Source organism: Saccopteryx bilineata, chromosome 1 (assembly GCF_036850765.1).
Source record: "Saccopteryx bilineata isolate mSacBil1 chromosome 1, mSacBil1_pri_phased_curated, whole genome shotgun sequence".
NCBI lineage: Eukaryota > Metazoa > Chordata > Mammalia > Chiroptera > Emballonuridae > Saccopteryx > Saccopteryx bilineata.
In genome coordinates, this window is record NC_089490.1 from 378,165,481 (window position 1) to 378,181,751 (window position 16,271).

A 16,271-nucleotide genomic window follows, 5' to 3' on the forward strand; every position below is an offset into this window, starting at 1 on the left:
TTTTATTTGATGACTTGAAATTTTTATTTTGCAGGTAAACACAGTGATGGATTTGGAAGGAAGTGATCTCTTGGCTGAGAAAGCTGATAGAAGAGAATTTGTTAATCTGTTAAAGAAAATGTTGCTGATTGATGCAGATTTAAGAATTAATCCAGTTGAAACTTTGAACCATCCTTTTGTTAACATGAAACATCTTCTAGATTTTCCTCATAGCAACCAGTATGTTACTTTAAAATCTTTTAAAAACGATTCTGGAGAAATAATAATACTGCCTATAAAAAAAATCACTGTATTTGAAAAATGATTCTTCATCATTAAATATAAGTGAGTCAAAAAAGGTCATTCTAACTTGGCCAAGGTCACATGGCCTAGTAAGTGGCAGAGTAGAACTAGAACACAAATCTCAATTGTATTCAAGTTCCTGAAAATGACTGAGTGCTTTTGTTTTTATATGACATTTTTACTTTAACAACCAGGCATATGTATACTAGATGGAAATGTTAACTGTTCTTTCTCTTTTGAGTCTCACAAACTATTTTCAATTTCTCTTTATGCTATTTGCTTTTCTCCTCTTCCCTCTTTCTCCTCTGTGTTGTGGAAAGAAAGGAGGTTTCTTTTTTAATGGAGTAGAAAAATGTATGCTCAAATTGAGAAGGCCTTCCAGAATTACCTTAGGCCAATTGTGCAAATTCTTTGAATCCAAGACCTCTCTTCTGTAGGCTGAAGGGAGAAAAGCAAATGACTTAAAACAGTTTCTTTTAATACTTCAAAAAGATGGTATGAAAAAGATATCGGATCGGAATAAACCAATGTCTGTTGTGTATAATCCTTAAAATTGGTACTTTTATAAAGTTGAACTTCTGTCTCTACCTCCCCACCACAACCACTTAAAAATGTCTAGTGGTTTCCATATATAAGCACTTTGAAAATAACATGATAAATCCATAGTTGATACCATTAATTTAGGGTTGTGCTTAAGAAAAATAATTTAGGGTGGGGGGGTCATAAAATTATAATGTGCAGTCAGAAAATGCTCATAGATGCTTTGATGTCTTAAAAAATATTGCAGATATAAGATGCATTTTTGCTTACTTTAAAATTCAATCTTGTAAAATTTCCTGGTAAAAACAGTATTGGAAATAAGCCGACTGAGTGCAAGAATCTTTTTCTTTTGGAAATAATTTTTAAATGGATATACATTAATTTTAAGCCACTCGAAACATTTAAAGTGATATCACAATTACCTCTCTCTCTGCTTTTTTCCCCTGTTTGTTTTTTGCAGTGTCAAATCCTGTTTTCATATTATGGATATTTGTAAGTCCCACCCAAATTCATGTGACACAAATAATCACAATAAAACTTCACTTTTAAGACCAGTTTCTTCGAACAGTACTACTAATCTGGCAGCAAATTTTACTAAAATTGGCACATTAAGAAGTCAGGTAAGAATTTAACAATTTATATTTTTTTATGATTGTGTGTTTTGCTTTTGAAGTATACAGAAGTCCCCACCCTCCCTGCCAGAATGGTATATAGAAGTCTCATGTCAGCAGTTAGAAGTTACAATGTTAGTGAGGTTTTCTATGGCTATTCTATTAAATCGCTGATATTTCAGGGTAACAGGTGAAGCATATCTACCCAGATTCATTCTTTTCCTTTCCTCTTTCATTCTTTCAGTATCCTCTACCTGCCCTTCTGTGCTACAACTCCAAAAAGTAGAGTTCAGTAAAATCAGTTTCTGGACTCGTTTTTATTGTACAGTTTAAGAAATATGTTTTAATTCCGTTTATAAAGCATGTGTGTAGAATTAGAAGACTGCTCTGCATAATGCCACATGCATTGTTCATTCCAGGCATTGACCACATCTGCGCATTCAGTTGTGCACCATGGAATTCCTCTGCAGGCTGGAACTGCTCATTTCGGTTGTGGTGATGCTTTTCAGCAGACACTGATCATCTGTCCCCCAGCTATTCAAGGTATTCTTTCATTTAAATTATGCTTTGAATTTAGGCATGCATTATTTTTAAACAAAGTTTTAGGTATCTATTTATTAAATATACTGTATAGTTTTTCTACATTTGAATTTTAGCTGGTTAGTAGCCTGTAGACCAGTAATGTTCATTTCTTGACTGGAGCTCCAATGTAATCGTCATTCACAAGGGGTCAACTGACAGTTGTAGTTCTGTAGAGTCTAGCACGATAATACCATAGTAGAAATTAATGAGCTTGAAAAGCTATGGGTTGTCCTGTACTAATTATCACTGTTCCAGATGTGTTCAGGTAAGTACATTTCTATAATCACTAGGCATTGAAGTGACCAAGAGTTCACTTGTTTAAGTTCTGGTCAAAGGAGTGCTGTTGCAAATGTTATAGTCTTGTTCTTTACCCATACCTTAGTTTTCTTTTTCTTTTTTTTAAAGGATTGATTCTGACTAATCAGATTATGTCCCTTACTTAGATAAAAATAGTAAATTAAATCCTCAAGTGTGATGGTTGGTGGGGAGTACCTTTGAAGAGGCCATAAATTGTCAAATGGGAATTTCTTAGTGGTTTTTAGAGGGTAGTGGCAGCAGACTAAATAAAATATCCAGAATAAAACCCTACTTCCTAGGCCTTTGCATAGCAGTTTGTTCTCACTAAGATTTATCCTCTAGTTATATCTTAAAGCAAGAAGTGAATTACAAATGGGGCACTAACTGACTCTTTGAAACATGGTACTAAATACTTTATATATGGTGTAAGTAAAAGAAGCTGGTGCTGAGACAGATGTAGTTCTATTTCTCCTATTTGCTGTGTTATCCTAGACCAGCAATTTCAACTGGTGTGTCACAAGAATTTTTAAAACGTGCAATACCTGACTGTTTAGCCAGGGGCACTGACTTTTTCCCTCAGATTGTCAAATAAAAAAATGACAGCAGCCAACACAACAATAGCCATCTAGTATGAATGAATCAAAATTATACCTTTTTTTTCCAGATAGGCAAAAAATACTATTTTTGTTGTGCCACAGAAATTTAGTAATTATTTTATATGTGCCATGGGATGTAAAAGGTTGAAAACCGCTGTCCTAGTGATCTGTTAACCTGTTTCAGCCTTTGTCAAAGGAAACAGACTGAATAGATACTATCTTAGTTATTTCTAGCTCTTAATATTTGTGGATTCTGAAGGGTATTTGAAAATTTTATTTGATTTAAGGATTTTAGCAATTAAAATTTTTTTTTCTTTTAAATATCTACCACAATGCCTAACAGGGCTCCAAGAATATGTGTGTTGCCTTGACTGGCTAGTAACAAGAGATGAAAACGTCTTAGCCACTGCTGTCTCACCAGTGTAGCTCTACTTTCATTTTTTTGTATATTGGGTTTTCATGAAGGTTTCATTGAAAGAACGATTTATGCCACTAAAAATATAAAAAATGACAACTCAGATGATTGATTCTCAAGATGAAATTGTGGTCCAATGTGGTCTGTAAGTGTCTGTGACTGTGACCCAATGACTGGTCCCTAATAGTCATAAAAATAGCCACATCATTATATTGTCAGCACTCTTAAAATATGCTGTTATATTTATTTGTTTTTTCCTCAACTGTTTATTATAAAAATTCTGAACATGTAAAAAAGTTCAAAAAATAATATAATGCCTTCTACCCTAGATTCAACAAGCGCTTACACTTTGCCATATTTGCTCTGTTATTACCCTTAGGAGCTAAAACAATTTTTTTCAATTATATTTGACATTCAGTATTATTTTATATTAGTATCAGGTGTGCAGCATAGCAGTTAAATAATCACATACTTTACAAAGTGTTCCCCCTGATATTTCCAGTACCCGCCTGGTGTACCATACATAGTTATTGTGGTATTACTGACTACATCCCTGTGTTGTACTTTACATCTAGACCATGACTCTTTTGTAACTACCAAGTTGTACTTCCATCAGTTTGTTGTCTGTATTTGTGATTCTGGTTGTTGGTTTATTTGATTCCACATAGAGGTGAAGTCATCTGGTATTTGTCTTTCCCTGCTGACTTACTTCACTTCGCATAGTGCCCTCCTTTTTAGGATTAACACTTAAAGTATATTTGTGCAATAAAAATGGTAAAGTTGCCCTGGCTGGTTGGCTCAGTGGTAGAGCATCAGCCTGGCGTGCGGGAGTCCCGGGTTCGATTCCCGGCCAGCGCACACAGGAGAAGCGCCCATCGGCTTCTCCACCCCTCTCCCTCTCCTTCCTCTCTATCTCTCTTTTCCCCTCTGGCAGCCAAGGCTCCATTGGAGCAAAGTTGGCCCGGACACTGAGGATGGCTCTATGGCCTCTACCTCAGGCACTAGAATGGCTCTGGATGCAGCAGAGCAACGGCCCAGATGGGTGGAGCATCGCCCCCTGGTGGGCATGCCGGGTGGATCCCTGTGGGGCACATGCCGGAGTCTGTCTGACTGCCTCCCCGTTTCCAACTTCAGAAAAATACAAAAAAAAAAACCTTAAAAAAAATTGTAAAGTTATTTTTCAGTAAGATAGGAAAGCAATTGTATTTTTCTCTTATAGCTAATCAGAGATACGTAAGATCACTTTTATCTAAAATTGATTATATTAAATATTCTGCCAATCTATATTGAAAGTAACTGCTGCAACAGCCTGAAATGATCAAGTAGGGAATTTATTTTAGTAGCTGAGCTTTCTGATCTTTGGGATGTCCCTAAAATTTTGTTAATCAAAGCTCTAAGTTGGGGTAATGCTACTTTACTGTCTCAAAGTTTAACATTGTAAGACTTTATATTTATGAGGTCGCTTTGCAATGCATGGCATATAAATATTATCATTATAGGATTAACGTGGCTGATAATCCTGCATTCTAATTTTCCTAGCTGAAGCAAATGAAACATATCTGACCTGAGTTTTAGCAGCTCTGTACTAGAAATACCTCACTGACCAAAGCGATTTAGGATATCAAGTCAGATTCACTATTCCACATCCTTGATCCTAGTGACAGAAGTATTTGGGGGGGGGGCTACAGTAGCAAACGGTGAAAGGAATGGGAAGTTTCATGAAAAATAAATGATTCAACTTTGTACTATGCATTTTAAAATAGTAGAAAGAGTAGCTTTATAGCAATTTTTGGAATAGTGTACCACAAGTTAAGATAAATGTACCTCACTAATAGATTGCTTTGTTACTGTTATGAAACTTTTATGTAAGGGATAGTTTTATATTCTTAATCAGAACTTTAGTAATTTTAAATTTTAGAATTTTTAAAGAAAAATTCTTTCTCTGAGTTAATTTATGTCTGAGAACTGTTCTATTTCACAGGTATCCCTGGAACACATGGCAAACCCGCTAGTTATTCAATAAGGGTGGAGAACACAGTTCCCCTTGTAACTCAGGCCCCAGCTGTGCAGCCACTGCAGATCCGGCCAGGAGTTCTTTCTCAGGTGGGGAGTAATTCATTCTTTTTGCACATGTGCTATCTTCTTTATACTCAAGTAGGGGTGCTGATCTATTTAAAAAACATCAGTCTGCGATGTTGGGAAACAATGAAAATGACCTGGATGAGAATTTGAACCTTTGTAGATTATTGACTTTTAACTTTTAAATTATTAAATGATTGTTTTGTAGATACACACACACACACACACACACACACACACACACACACAGAGTTTGTTTAATATTTGCTTTTAAGATCAAATAATGATGAGTCACTTGTAACTTACTAGTTTTTCTTTTTTTGTTTGTTTTTTTGTTTTGGTGCAGCAGACATGGTCTGGTAGAACACAGCAGATGCTGGTTCCTGCCTGGCAACAGGTGACACCCTTGGCTCCCGCTACTACTACCTTAACTTCTGAGGGCGTGGCTGCTTCCCAAAGACTTGGAGACTGGGGGTAAGTTAAAAACAAAAGTCCTTGTTTGTGAGTAGTTTGGAAAATAGATCTTGGTAAAGAAGGGTTTCACTTTTTCTAAACTCTCTCCCTAGGAAGATGATTTCACACAGCAATCATTATAGCTCAGTGATGCCTCAGCCTCTTCTAACCAATCAGATAACTTTATCGGCTCCTCAGCCAATTAGTGTGGGCATTGCACATGTTGTCTGGCCTCAGCCTACCACTACCAAGAAAAATAAACTGTGCCAGAACAGGTGGGTGTTGATATTTTAACTTTGTTCTGCATTTTGAGACTTAATCTTTTAAGATAAATTTTGCATGTACACTAAAGGGTCACTCTGTTGTATTCAAAATGACCTCTTTGATAGCTTTGTCACAAACACTAAGCCAGCTCCCTTCTCAATTTCTCAGAGGTATTTTGGTAAAACTAATGGAATGGGAGCCAGGAAGAGAGGAAATAAATGCTTTCAGTTGGTAAGACTGTCTTTATTGCCCTTTTGATTTATTATCTACTTATAATTTTAGACACAGATATCACCTTTACCAAAAATATGATCATTTGAATGTAACGAATGCAATGTACATTGATATTTCTAGAGATAATACTTTCTAGTTCACAAAACTTATGATCTGTATGTTAGTGTGTTGTATGTACATGATGTCGAACCAAGTGAAAGTTCATTGTTCATTTTAACAAGATTTCTTAGAAAAATGGCATGTTTATATTTTCGTAATAAAAATGACACTATTTATTTGATTGCAGGAGTAATGCATTGCAGAATACCAATATCCCACATTCAGCATTTATTTCTCCAAAGATAGTAAGTGGGAAAGATGTCGAGGAAGTAAGTGGTATAGAAACACAGGACAATCATAACTCAGGAGAGGCAAGAAATTGTTGTGAAACATCTGTCAGGCAGGACTCTGATTCATCAGTTTCAGACAAACAGCGGCAAACCATCATCATTGCTGACTCCCCCAGCCCTGCAGTGAGTGTGATCACTATCAGCAGTGACACTGATGAGGAAGAGACGACGCAGAGACATTCTCTCAGAGAGTAAGTGCCAAAAGCAGTTTCCTGAGGTGATGCTGCTTAAGGAGTAATGATGGCGCCCCTGGTCGCGTGAAAAAGGACTTTCTGTGACCTAGTCCTTTCGGTGTCCTTTGAAGTAAACTGCCTAAATGGTATTTCATGTGGTTATAGCATTTTACCCTGTATTTTTTTTTTTTTTTTGGATTTTTCTGAAGCTGGAAACGGGGAGAGACAGTCAGATAGACTCCCGCATGTGCCCGACTGGGATCCATCCGGCACGCCCACCAGGGGGCGACGCTCTGCCCACCAGGGGGCGATGCTCTGTCCCTCCAGGGCGTCGCTCTGTTGCGACCAGAACCACTCTAGTGCCTGTGGCAGTGGCCAAGGAGCCATCCCCAGCGCCCGGACCATCTTTGCTCTAATGGAGCCTCGGGTGCGGGAGGGGAAGAGAGAAACAGACAGGAAGGAGAGGGGGAGGAGTGGAGAAGCAGATGGGCGCTTCTCCTGTGTGCCCTGGCCGGGAATCGAACCCGGGACTTCTGCACGCCAGGCGGATGCTCTACCACCGAGCCAACCGGCCAGGGCCTTTACCCTGTATTTTTAAGTGTTAGATTTTTGCTCTTAACTGATTATTTATATTCTTAATTAAATAAATTAATTTTTGGCTACTTGGGGAGTCTCTTCTCATTTTTTTGTTTTGCCCTTCCCTCTCTCGCTAGATGTAAAGGTAGTCTAGATTGTGAAGCTTGCCAGAGCACTTTGAATATCGATCGGATGTGTTCATTAAGTAGTCCTGATAGTACTCTGAGCACCAGCTCCTCGGGGCAGTCCAGCCCATCTCCTTGCAAAAGACCTAACAGGTAAAGAAATTCCAGTAGTAGTATATAATAAATATTAAGCCAACTAAAAAGCCTATGATTTCTTTTGTAGTTGCTTTAAATTAATAAGTACCTGCCAGTTTACCACAGTGGCTTCTCTTGAAGATCTTATTTAACTTTAGATTCAGTGTGAAAGCGTATTATTTATAAAGATACTTTTCTTGCTATAGTATGTCAGATGAAGAGCAGGAAAGTGGTTGTGATACTGTGGATGGCTCTCCAACATCAGACTCTTCGGGACACGACAGCCCATTTGTAGAGAGCAGTTTTGTAGAGGACACTCATCAGAACACAGAACTGGTCACCTCTGCCAACACGGAAACCAAACCAGCTGTCTGTACTGTTGTGGTGCCACCAATCGGACTAGAAAATGGATTAAATGCCGATGAGCATATGGCGAACACAGGTAAACTGAGTCCTCTCGATTTCCTGATAGTCCTTTAAAAGGTTTTAACTTAGGAACACAGAGAACAGCATTGCAGAAGTCATCTCTAAATTTCCAACTTGATCCTGGCAAATCTCTTCTTATGTCATCAAATGCTTGGAAATCATGAAATCACTTTTCAACTCTAAGATTCTCAAATATTATTGTGTAAAATATCTAAAGATCTTTCTAATTTTTACATGAGAAGGAAAAAGCGTTAATTCTTAAATATTTTGTTCATTACCAGATTCTATATGCCAGCCATTAATAAAAGGACGCTCCGCTCCCGGAAGACTGCACCTGCCTTCCACAGTGGGCAGTCGTCAGCAAAAGTTGACATCAGCATTCCAGCAGCAGCACCTGAATTTCAGTCAGGTACGTTTGTGAATTTATAAGAAAGAGTCTTTGGGATTCAAATTCATTAGTATTTCATTTGGGGGAAAAAAGATTCTAAAACTGTATGCAATCTTCATAAATTTTACCCTTTTTATTACCTTGCCTAAAGAGTAATAAGCCTGATAATAGGATAATTAAGCAGGTCATACATAGAACTTGAATTCTTCAGAAAAATTAAGCTCTTAAGAGTTTTAAAAAAATAAAAATATTTTTTAAGAGTTTATTGATTTTAGAGAATGGAGAGAGAGAGAGAGAGAGTGTGTGTGTGTGTGTGAGTGTGTGTCCGGGGCAGGGTGTGTGTGTGTCTGTGTCTGGGGGCAGGGTGTGTGTGTCTGTGTGTGTGTGTGTGTGTCGGGAGCAGGGTGTGTGGAGTTGGAAGCATCAACTTGCAGGTAGTTGCTTCTCGCATGTGCCTTGACCAGGCAAGCCCGGCTTTTCGAACCGTCAGCCTCAGCGTTCCAGGTTGACACTTTATTTGCTGTGCCACCACAGGTCAGGCCATTAAATATATTTTTAGTGTGTTTGTTTTCTTAGACCCTTAGGTCAGAATACACAGTGAATTGATGGCTACATTTTTTTTTCTTTAAATCATTTTTTATTTTTCAATTACAATTGACATTATATAAGTTTCAGGTATACACCCCAGTGATTAGACAACATATAACTTACTAAGTGATCATGCCAATAAATCTAGTGCCCATCTGACACCATTCATAGGTATTAGAATATTATTGACTATTGTACTTTCCATCCTCGTGACTCTTCTGTAACTACCAATTTGTGTCTCAGTCCCTTCACCTTTTCCACCCCCCCAACATCCCTTCCGTCTTGCAACTGTCAAAGTGTCCTCTGTCTATGAGTCTGTTTCTGTGCTTCTTGTTCATTTATTTTGTGTTTTTTAGACCCATTTGTTGATAGATACGTGTTTATGGCCATTTTATTGTTCACATTTTTAATCTTTTTTTTTCTTCTTCTGAAAGAAGACCCATTAACATTTCCTATATTACTGGTTTGGTGGTGATGAACTCCCTTAGCTTTTTCTTGTATGGGAAAGCTTTTTATCTGTCCTTCGATTCTAAGTGATAGCTTTGCTGTATGTAGAGTAATCTTGTTTGTAGGTCCTTGCTTTTTATCATTTTGAATATTTCTTTTTTGTTTTTTTTCTGAAGCTGGAAATGGGGAGGCAGTCAGACAGACTCCCGCATGCACCCGACCAGGATCCACCCGGCACGCCCACCCACCAGGAGGCGATGCTCTGCCCATCCGGGGCATCGCTCTGTTGCGACCAGAGCCACTCTAGCGCCTGAGGCAGAGGCCATGGAGCCATCCTCTGCACCCGGGCCATCTTTGCTCCAATGGAGCCTTGGCTGCGGGAAGGGAAGAGAGAGACAGAGAGGAAGGAGAGGGGAAGGGGTGGAGAAGCAGATGGGCACTTTTCCTATGTGCCCTGGCCAGGAATCGAACCCAGGACTTCCGCACACCAGGCCGACGCTCTACCACTGAGCCAACCAGCCAGGGCTCATTTTGAATATTTCTTGCAATCCCCTCTGGCCATTAAAGTTACTGTTGAGAAATCAGCTAACAGTCTTATGGGAGCTGCCTTGTAACTAACTAATTGCTTTTCTCTTGCTGCTTTTATGATTCTCTTTGTCTTTAATCTTTTTCATTTCAATATGTGATTTGGTGTGGGTCTCTTTGGGTTCATCTTGTTTGGGACTCTCTGTGTTTCCTGTACTTGTATGTCTATTTCCTTCACCAAGTTAGGATGTTTTCTGTCATTTTTTCAAATAGGTTTTCAACTTTTGCTCTCTCTTCTGGTAGCACCTTCATGATTCGAATTTTGGTTATGCTTGAAGTTGTCTCAGAGGTTCCTTACACTATCTTCATTTCTTTGGATTCTTTTTTTTCCCCCCTGTTCTGATTGGGTGTTTTCTGTTTCCTTATATTCCAAATCACTGATTTGATTCACATCTTCATCTTCTCTACTGTTGATTCCCTGTAAATTATTCATTTCTGTTAGTGTATCCTTTGTTTCTGACTGGTTCTTTTTTGTGGTTTCTATGTCCTAAGTTCATTGAGCATCCTTTTAACCTGTGTTTTGAACTCTGCATCTAGTAGACTGCTTGTCTCAATTTTGTTTAGTTCTTTTTCTGGGGTTTTATTCTGTTCTTTCATATGGGGCGTGTTTCTTTGTCTCCTCATTTTGGCAGCCTCCCTGTGTTTGTTCTATGTATTAGGTAGAGCTACTATGTATTCCAGGCATGGTAGAGTGGCCTAATGTAGTAGGTGTCCTGTAGGGTCCAGGGGCACAGTGTCCCTGACGACCCAAGCTGGACACTTGAGGTGTGACTTGAGGTGTACAGTCCCCCACCCCCATGAGAACGGTACAGCCTTCTATTGTAGTTATGCCTTGATTGTTATTGGCATGTAAATAGGAGGGATTTAACCAGGCCAATCTGCTGCAAGGACTGGCTGCTACCACCACCCGACACGGAGGATTAACTGTGTGTGTGTCCACCCACAAAGCAAGGCTTACTTCAGTCAGGCTCTGGTGCCAGCTGAGTTCACTTCTTGAGTGTGTCACTGTGGAGGTGGTTGGGTTGTGCTTTGACATGGTATGAAGCTGTCGACCAGGTGTTCAGGCTAGAGCCTCCTAGGAGGTACAGGCCAAGCTCAGCCACTGCCTGTGTTCTGCTCAGGGCCACCTGCCTTGAGCTGCACAGTGTCCTACAGATGGTGCTCCTTGTGCTGAGTTTGGAGGTGCCCAGGTGAGGCCAGGCTGAGAACCACGGCTGGCTGCTGCTAGTGCTGGGCCTGGGACCACTTAGGAAGAGATACAGGGTACACTGAGGCCTGATGCTACTTGCTTGAGATATTTTAGGAAAGGGTGAGCCACGACAGGCCATTCATATGGAAAAAGCCACAGGAAATAGCTTGGGTGGGCCCACATGTTTGTTTGGGCGAGGTCTCGGAATCACCAGGCATGGGCAAACAGTGTGAGCCAGGTTGATGGAGGCTCAGATATGGAGCCCAGATGGCTCATTTCATATATGTTAGTCATCGTGATAGTGAGAGATAGCTTTATTCAGTACTTTCCATCTCTTTAGCACTGTGCTTATCAGTTGAGTTTCTACTTCGGGAAAGAAAAGATCATGGTTATTGGAGTAAGACCTATGCCTGAATCCTGGTTTTGCCAAATGCTATGTGTATCACATTGGCCTGGTCTCTTCAGCAAATCTGGATCATAGTTAATGGGAGTCATAGCTGTATCATGGGGTTGTTTTGGAATTAAATAATGTCTTGTATGTAAAATGGTAGCCCTCGATATAAGTGCTTCACAAATGGTCGCTATTTGTAGTGGTGGGGGGATAGTAGTACTATTAACAGCAACAGTAGCAGTGTTAATATTATAATCATACGTAGTAATAAATATTAAAGTGTTAATCCTAATATATAAAATCGCTATTTTTTTTCTTTATACTTAGTACAATCTAAGATATGAGAGATCCTGGATTATTGGTCACAGAATTTATTATCATTTCCCTTTCTTCTTCACTTTTTATTTTAATATTTTTATTTTTTATTTGTTGATTTTTCGAGAGAGAGGAAAAGAGAGAGAGAGAAACATTAATTTGTTTTTCCACTTATTAATTCATTCTTTGGTTGAGTCTTGTATGTGCTCTGACCAAGATTGAACCCACAAACATATATTTAGAGTTTTTTTGTTGTTTGTTTGCTTTGGATAGGTTCAGCACTTCGGATCTGGGCATCAAGAGTGGAATGGAAACTTCGGACATCGAAGACAGCAAGCTTATATCCCTACTAGTGTTACCAGTAATCCATTCACTCTCTCTCATGGAAGTCCCAACCACACAGCCGTGCACGCCCACCTGGCTGGAAGTACACACCTTGGAGGACAGCCTGCTCTTCTTCCATACCCGTCGTCAGCCACGCTCAGTAGTGCTGCCCCAGTGGCCCACCTCTTAGCCTCTCCATGTACCTCAAGACCTATGTTACAGCATCCAACTTACAATATGTCCCATCCTAGTGGCATAGTTCACCAGCTCCCAGTGGGCATCAATCCCCGTCTGTTACCATCCCCAACCATTCATCAGACTCAGTACAAACCAATTTTCCCACCACATTCTTACATTGCAGCATCACCTGCGTATACTGGATTTCCATTGAGTCCAACAAAACTCAGCCAGTATCCATATATGTGAAAACTTAAAAGGAGCATATTGAGGAAGCTCAATAATAGAAACATTTGATTAAAAATAAAAACATGGTATTTAATAAATATTAGCCATGGCACAAGAAAATTATTTTTGAATCATGTAGACTTGGGTGCAATTTAAACAACTTTGAGCTTTAAAAAACTCACTTTTAATGTGTTTTGCACATTTGGTATAACTTGTCTTTGGTCATGTTATCTTCTTATGTAGTAACTCTAGACAGGTGACTTATGGGAGCAGAAGTCCAGTTTTGCTCCTGCTATTTTTTATAAAATTGCCTTCTAACTAGTGCAAGACACGTCCACATTTGGGAAGCCATTCTGTGTACAGACTTAGAGCAACAGATGCACACACATCAGAATTACAGCATACAAGTGAATTGTATTATCTGTGTCTTAGTGTATAAATGTGGGTCACTTACCTAAGAAATTGAGCTATTGTTCTTTACATTTGCATGTGTCTTTGCATGGGCAAAATGTTGCCTAGACTTTGCTCTTAAATGTTGTTCTAATAATCTCAGCTGCATTGTAAACCGTTCCCACACATAGTGCCTTAAATATTTGAGGTTGTTAATGTTATTACCTATATATAAATGTTGAGGACTGCAGCACTTAAAAATCAGACCTACTCTTTAGTTTTCTTTTGATAGAGTAATAATGTTCATTTTGGGTTTTGTGTGGTATGATTTCAGGTTGTAGCTGTTTTTTCCTTATTAAGAGGGCAGCATGTTTGCTATAGCTGAATTCTGCTGTCTGATTTTTCAGAATGATCTAGCTTCAAGAAAAGCAAGCAGTTAGTAGTGCTTAAGAAAAACTGATTCAGTATCTAATGGGTAGTTGATATCTGTCACAACACAGCATTTTATATACTGTTAAGTAAAACTGCAATACAATCTAAGTTTATTTTGAGAGTGTTTGCTGTATAATTGGATTTAATAAAATATTTAGAGGTGCAGTAGGCATGACTTTGAGTAGATAATGAAGAAAATGCAAATTGCTCACTGATTCATGATGTGGTTTCATCTTAGCTTGGGCAAACCATGCAGTATTTAATAAGTAGTAGCAGAATATTTACTATTGAAGCTTGAAAAGATGTGAGTTCTTTGTGTGCAATTTTTCATTTATGCATGTGAGAGGTTTTTTTTAAGTATTTTTACATTGTAGTACTTGTTTTGCTTGTTGGTGGTGTTTGCTTATTTAATACATTCCGTCAGGGACAGAAATTACATGCTTTTCTTCCTACGAAGTGTGTCTTGGGTTTTTCCTTTCTTATTTCTTTCTTTTTTTGGTGATGGTGGTGATGTTTAAATGAAGTTGCTTTTACAGCACCAAAGACTTAATCATCCATTTCCTATATAAAAGGTAGCTACTTTTTGCATAGACCTCAAGTATATTGTAGTTGTAGAGGTGGAGTTTAAGGAAAGGTTATTAAACAGGCCGTGTTTTAGCTTATGGGCAAGTAATAAATTGTATCATTTATCTTGAATGTATCATAGATAAGCTGCTATATAATGATTGCCACTTCAGATAGCTGTGAAATTAGGTGATTAACTAGTTGTTATTTAGCCTTCTAATTTCTGTATAAGTCTAATTACATGAAATAGAAGTTGGGGTTTTGATTTTTTACTTTGCTTTCTGTTTGGAGTGTCATTGTAACTACTGTATTGTAAATGATGGAAAATAATTGCATATGTTATTTTGGGGTGTGTTAATTGCATCAGTATTTTATCTCTATTAATGTTTGTGCTCATCACTGCATATAAAAAACTTGGATGTATCAATGTAACTTAATTTTTTATTTTCATACTGGCATTGTAGACACTTGAGAAAGCTGTATCTTGCAGGCTTGACTTAACTTTTTTTTTCCTTAGAAATCTGGAATATAATCTTACAGCATTTACTGGAAAACAGTACAAAGCATTTGAGTATAAAGCGCTCGAAATGTTTTGGATTTATAACATTTCTTTGATAAATGAATTGCATACCACTAGAACAGCTCTAGTACAGCGTTGACAATAAGCTAGTAATGGACAGACTTTTCTTTACTCCATTAACAAAAGCAGTGTTTTATTTAATAATTATCAGTGAAATAAATGTGCCTGAATTGATTTTAAAAATTACAGTATTAGATCATAAAATAAAAACCAGCAGTACATTTTTAGTCACACTGAAAATGAAGGACTTAATTTTTCCCCACAAGTTTCAGTGTTTTTAGTAATTGATTCTATGCATTTTATATAAATAGAAAGAAATATATATATATATTACACATAAAAAAGGAATAGCCTAAGATTAATTTAAAAGATTATTTACAGATGGCAAATTTATGGAGTCACTATTTAAGTAAACGTTGTTGCCCTCCACAGCCTTCTAACCTTATTTATATGGTCCAGCAGGTTGCTGGTATCTGCTCACTTCTTGGAAAAGAATCAGTGCTGGCAGCAATGTTTCAGAAACCGGTGCAAAGGCTTGATTAATGTTTGTACCACAACAGGTACAAAACGCGCAGTTCACTTTTTGTTCAGGGTCGTGTTCACTACCCTGCAATGTCCTATTTTCAGTATTTCAGTTGCAAGCCTGAGATGGTCTTACAGAATGGACAGTAAATAGTAACTTCAGTGTTTTCATAATAGTAATGTTTGATAAAGGCATACCCCAGTTAAGTACGTCACTCTTAACTGATTCTAATCATGGGCTTTTTATGTGTTTAAAAATGAAAAAATATTAAAATCCTGATAAAGCCTAAAGCATATTAACAAAAAAAAAATCTGGATTTATACCTTCTTTAAAGCCATTTTTACCAGTTTTCTTCGGTTTTAATGCTTTCTTAAATAAAACACTGCATGAATTTCAAGGTGCATATTTGCATACTATTTTTAATTTACACTTTTAAAAAATCAAATATCCTAATATTTAGTTTTCTTTTTCTTCAGGGTGTTTAACTAAATATGTTACTGTAGTAGCAAAGCCTTTTCATTTTTAAAATCTCTACTACTAATTTTAAACTTGGTTTGCATTAAATAAAAGTTAAATCATACACTGCAAGGTGTAGGAGGATTTGTTTTAATGAACCCAATGATAGATTTGATTACTAAGTTTGAACTGTTAACTGTTTAACAATTTTAGACTTGTGGCTTTCTTTCTTTGGTTTGTTTGTTTTTGCTTTTACTTCTATGCTACACTAGTTTGCCATGTAGCAATTGCACTGTGCAATATTACAATAAGGACTGGGAAAATTTTTATGGATGTAATGTCTATTACGGTTTGCGATAGTATTTCTCTCTAGTTCTCAGTGATTTAAATGTGACCAAGCCTTCTGTACTTTGTCACAAAAAGCGGGTTTTCCAGGTGACTATTTTGGTGAGTGTCAAAATAAGAATTTATGGTGTATTACTGTCGATTCACTTTGAATTAAAATATATATATTGCA

The 16,271-nt window shown here is 37.8% G+C and overlaps 1 protein-coding gene across 6 annotated transcripts in view; it reads left to right on the plus strand.

The window, feature by feature from the left end:
- Positions 1–16,271, plus strand: part of HIPK3 (homeodomain interacting protein kinase 3) — a 131,720-nt gene extending 115,449 nt beyond the window's left edge. For 3 of the 6 annotated variants that reach the window (XM_066251222.1, XM_066251219.1, XM_066251220.1), the window contains exons 6-17: positions 35–219; positions 1,283–1,442; positions 1,853–1,976; positions 5,305–5,426; positions 5,749–5,876; positions 5,969–6,130; positions 6,288–6,350; positions 6,640–6,933; positions 7,629–7,769; positions 7,958–8,193; positions 8,459–8,586; positions 12,354–16,271. In XM_066251222.1, coding sequence (XP_066107319.1) covers positions 35–219; positions 1,283–1,442; positions 1,853–1,976; positions 5,305–5,426; positions 5,749–5,876; positions 5,969–6,130; positions 6,288–6,350; positions 6,640–6,933; positions 7,629–7,769; positions 7,958–8,193; positions 8,459–8,586; positions 12,354–12,830 — 2,220 coding nt within the window. In that variant the 3' untranslated portion in view covers positions 12,831–16,271. The remainder of the gene's footprint in view (positions 1–34; positions 220–1,282; positions 1,443–1,852; positions 1,977–5,304; positions 5,427–5,748; positions 5,877–5,968; positions 6,131–6,287; positions 6,351–6,639; positions 6,934–7,628; positions 7,770–7,957; positions 8,194–8,458; positions 8,587–12,353) is intronic. The other 3 variants (XM_066251223.1, XM_066251224.1, XM_066251225.1) reach the window with 3 other exon arrangements.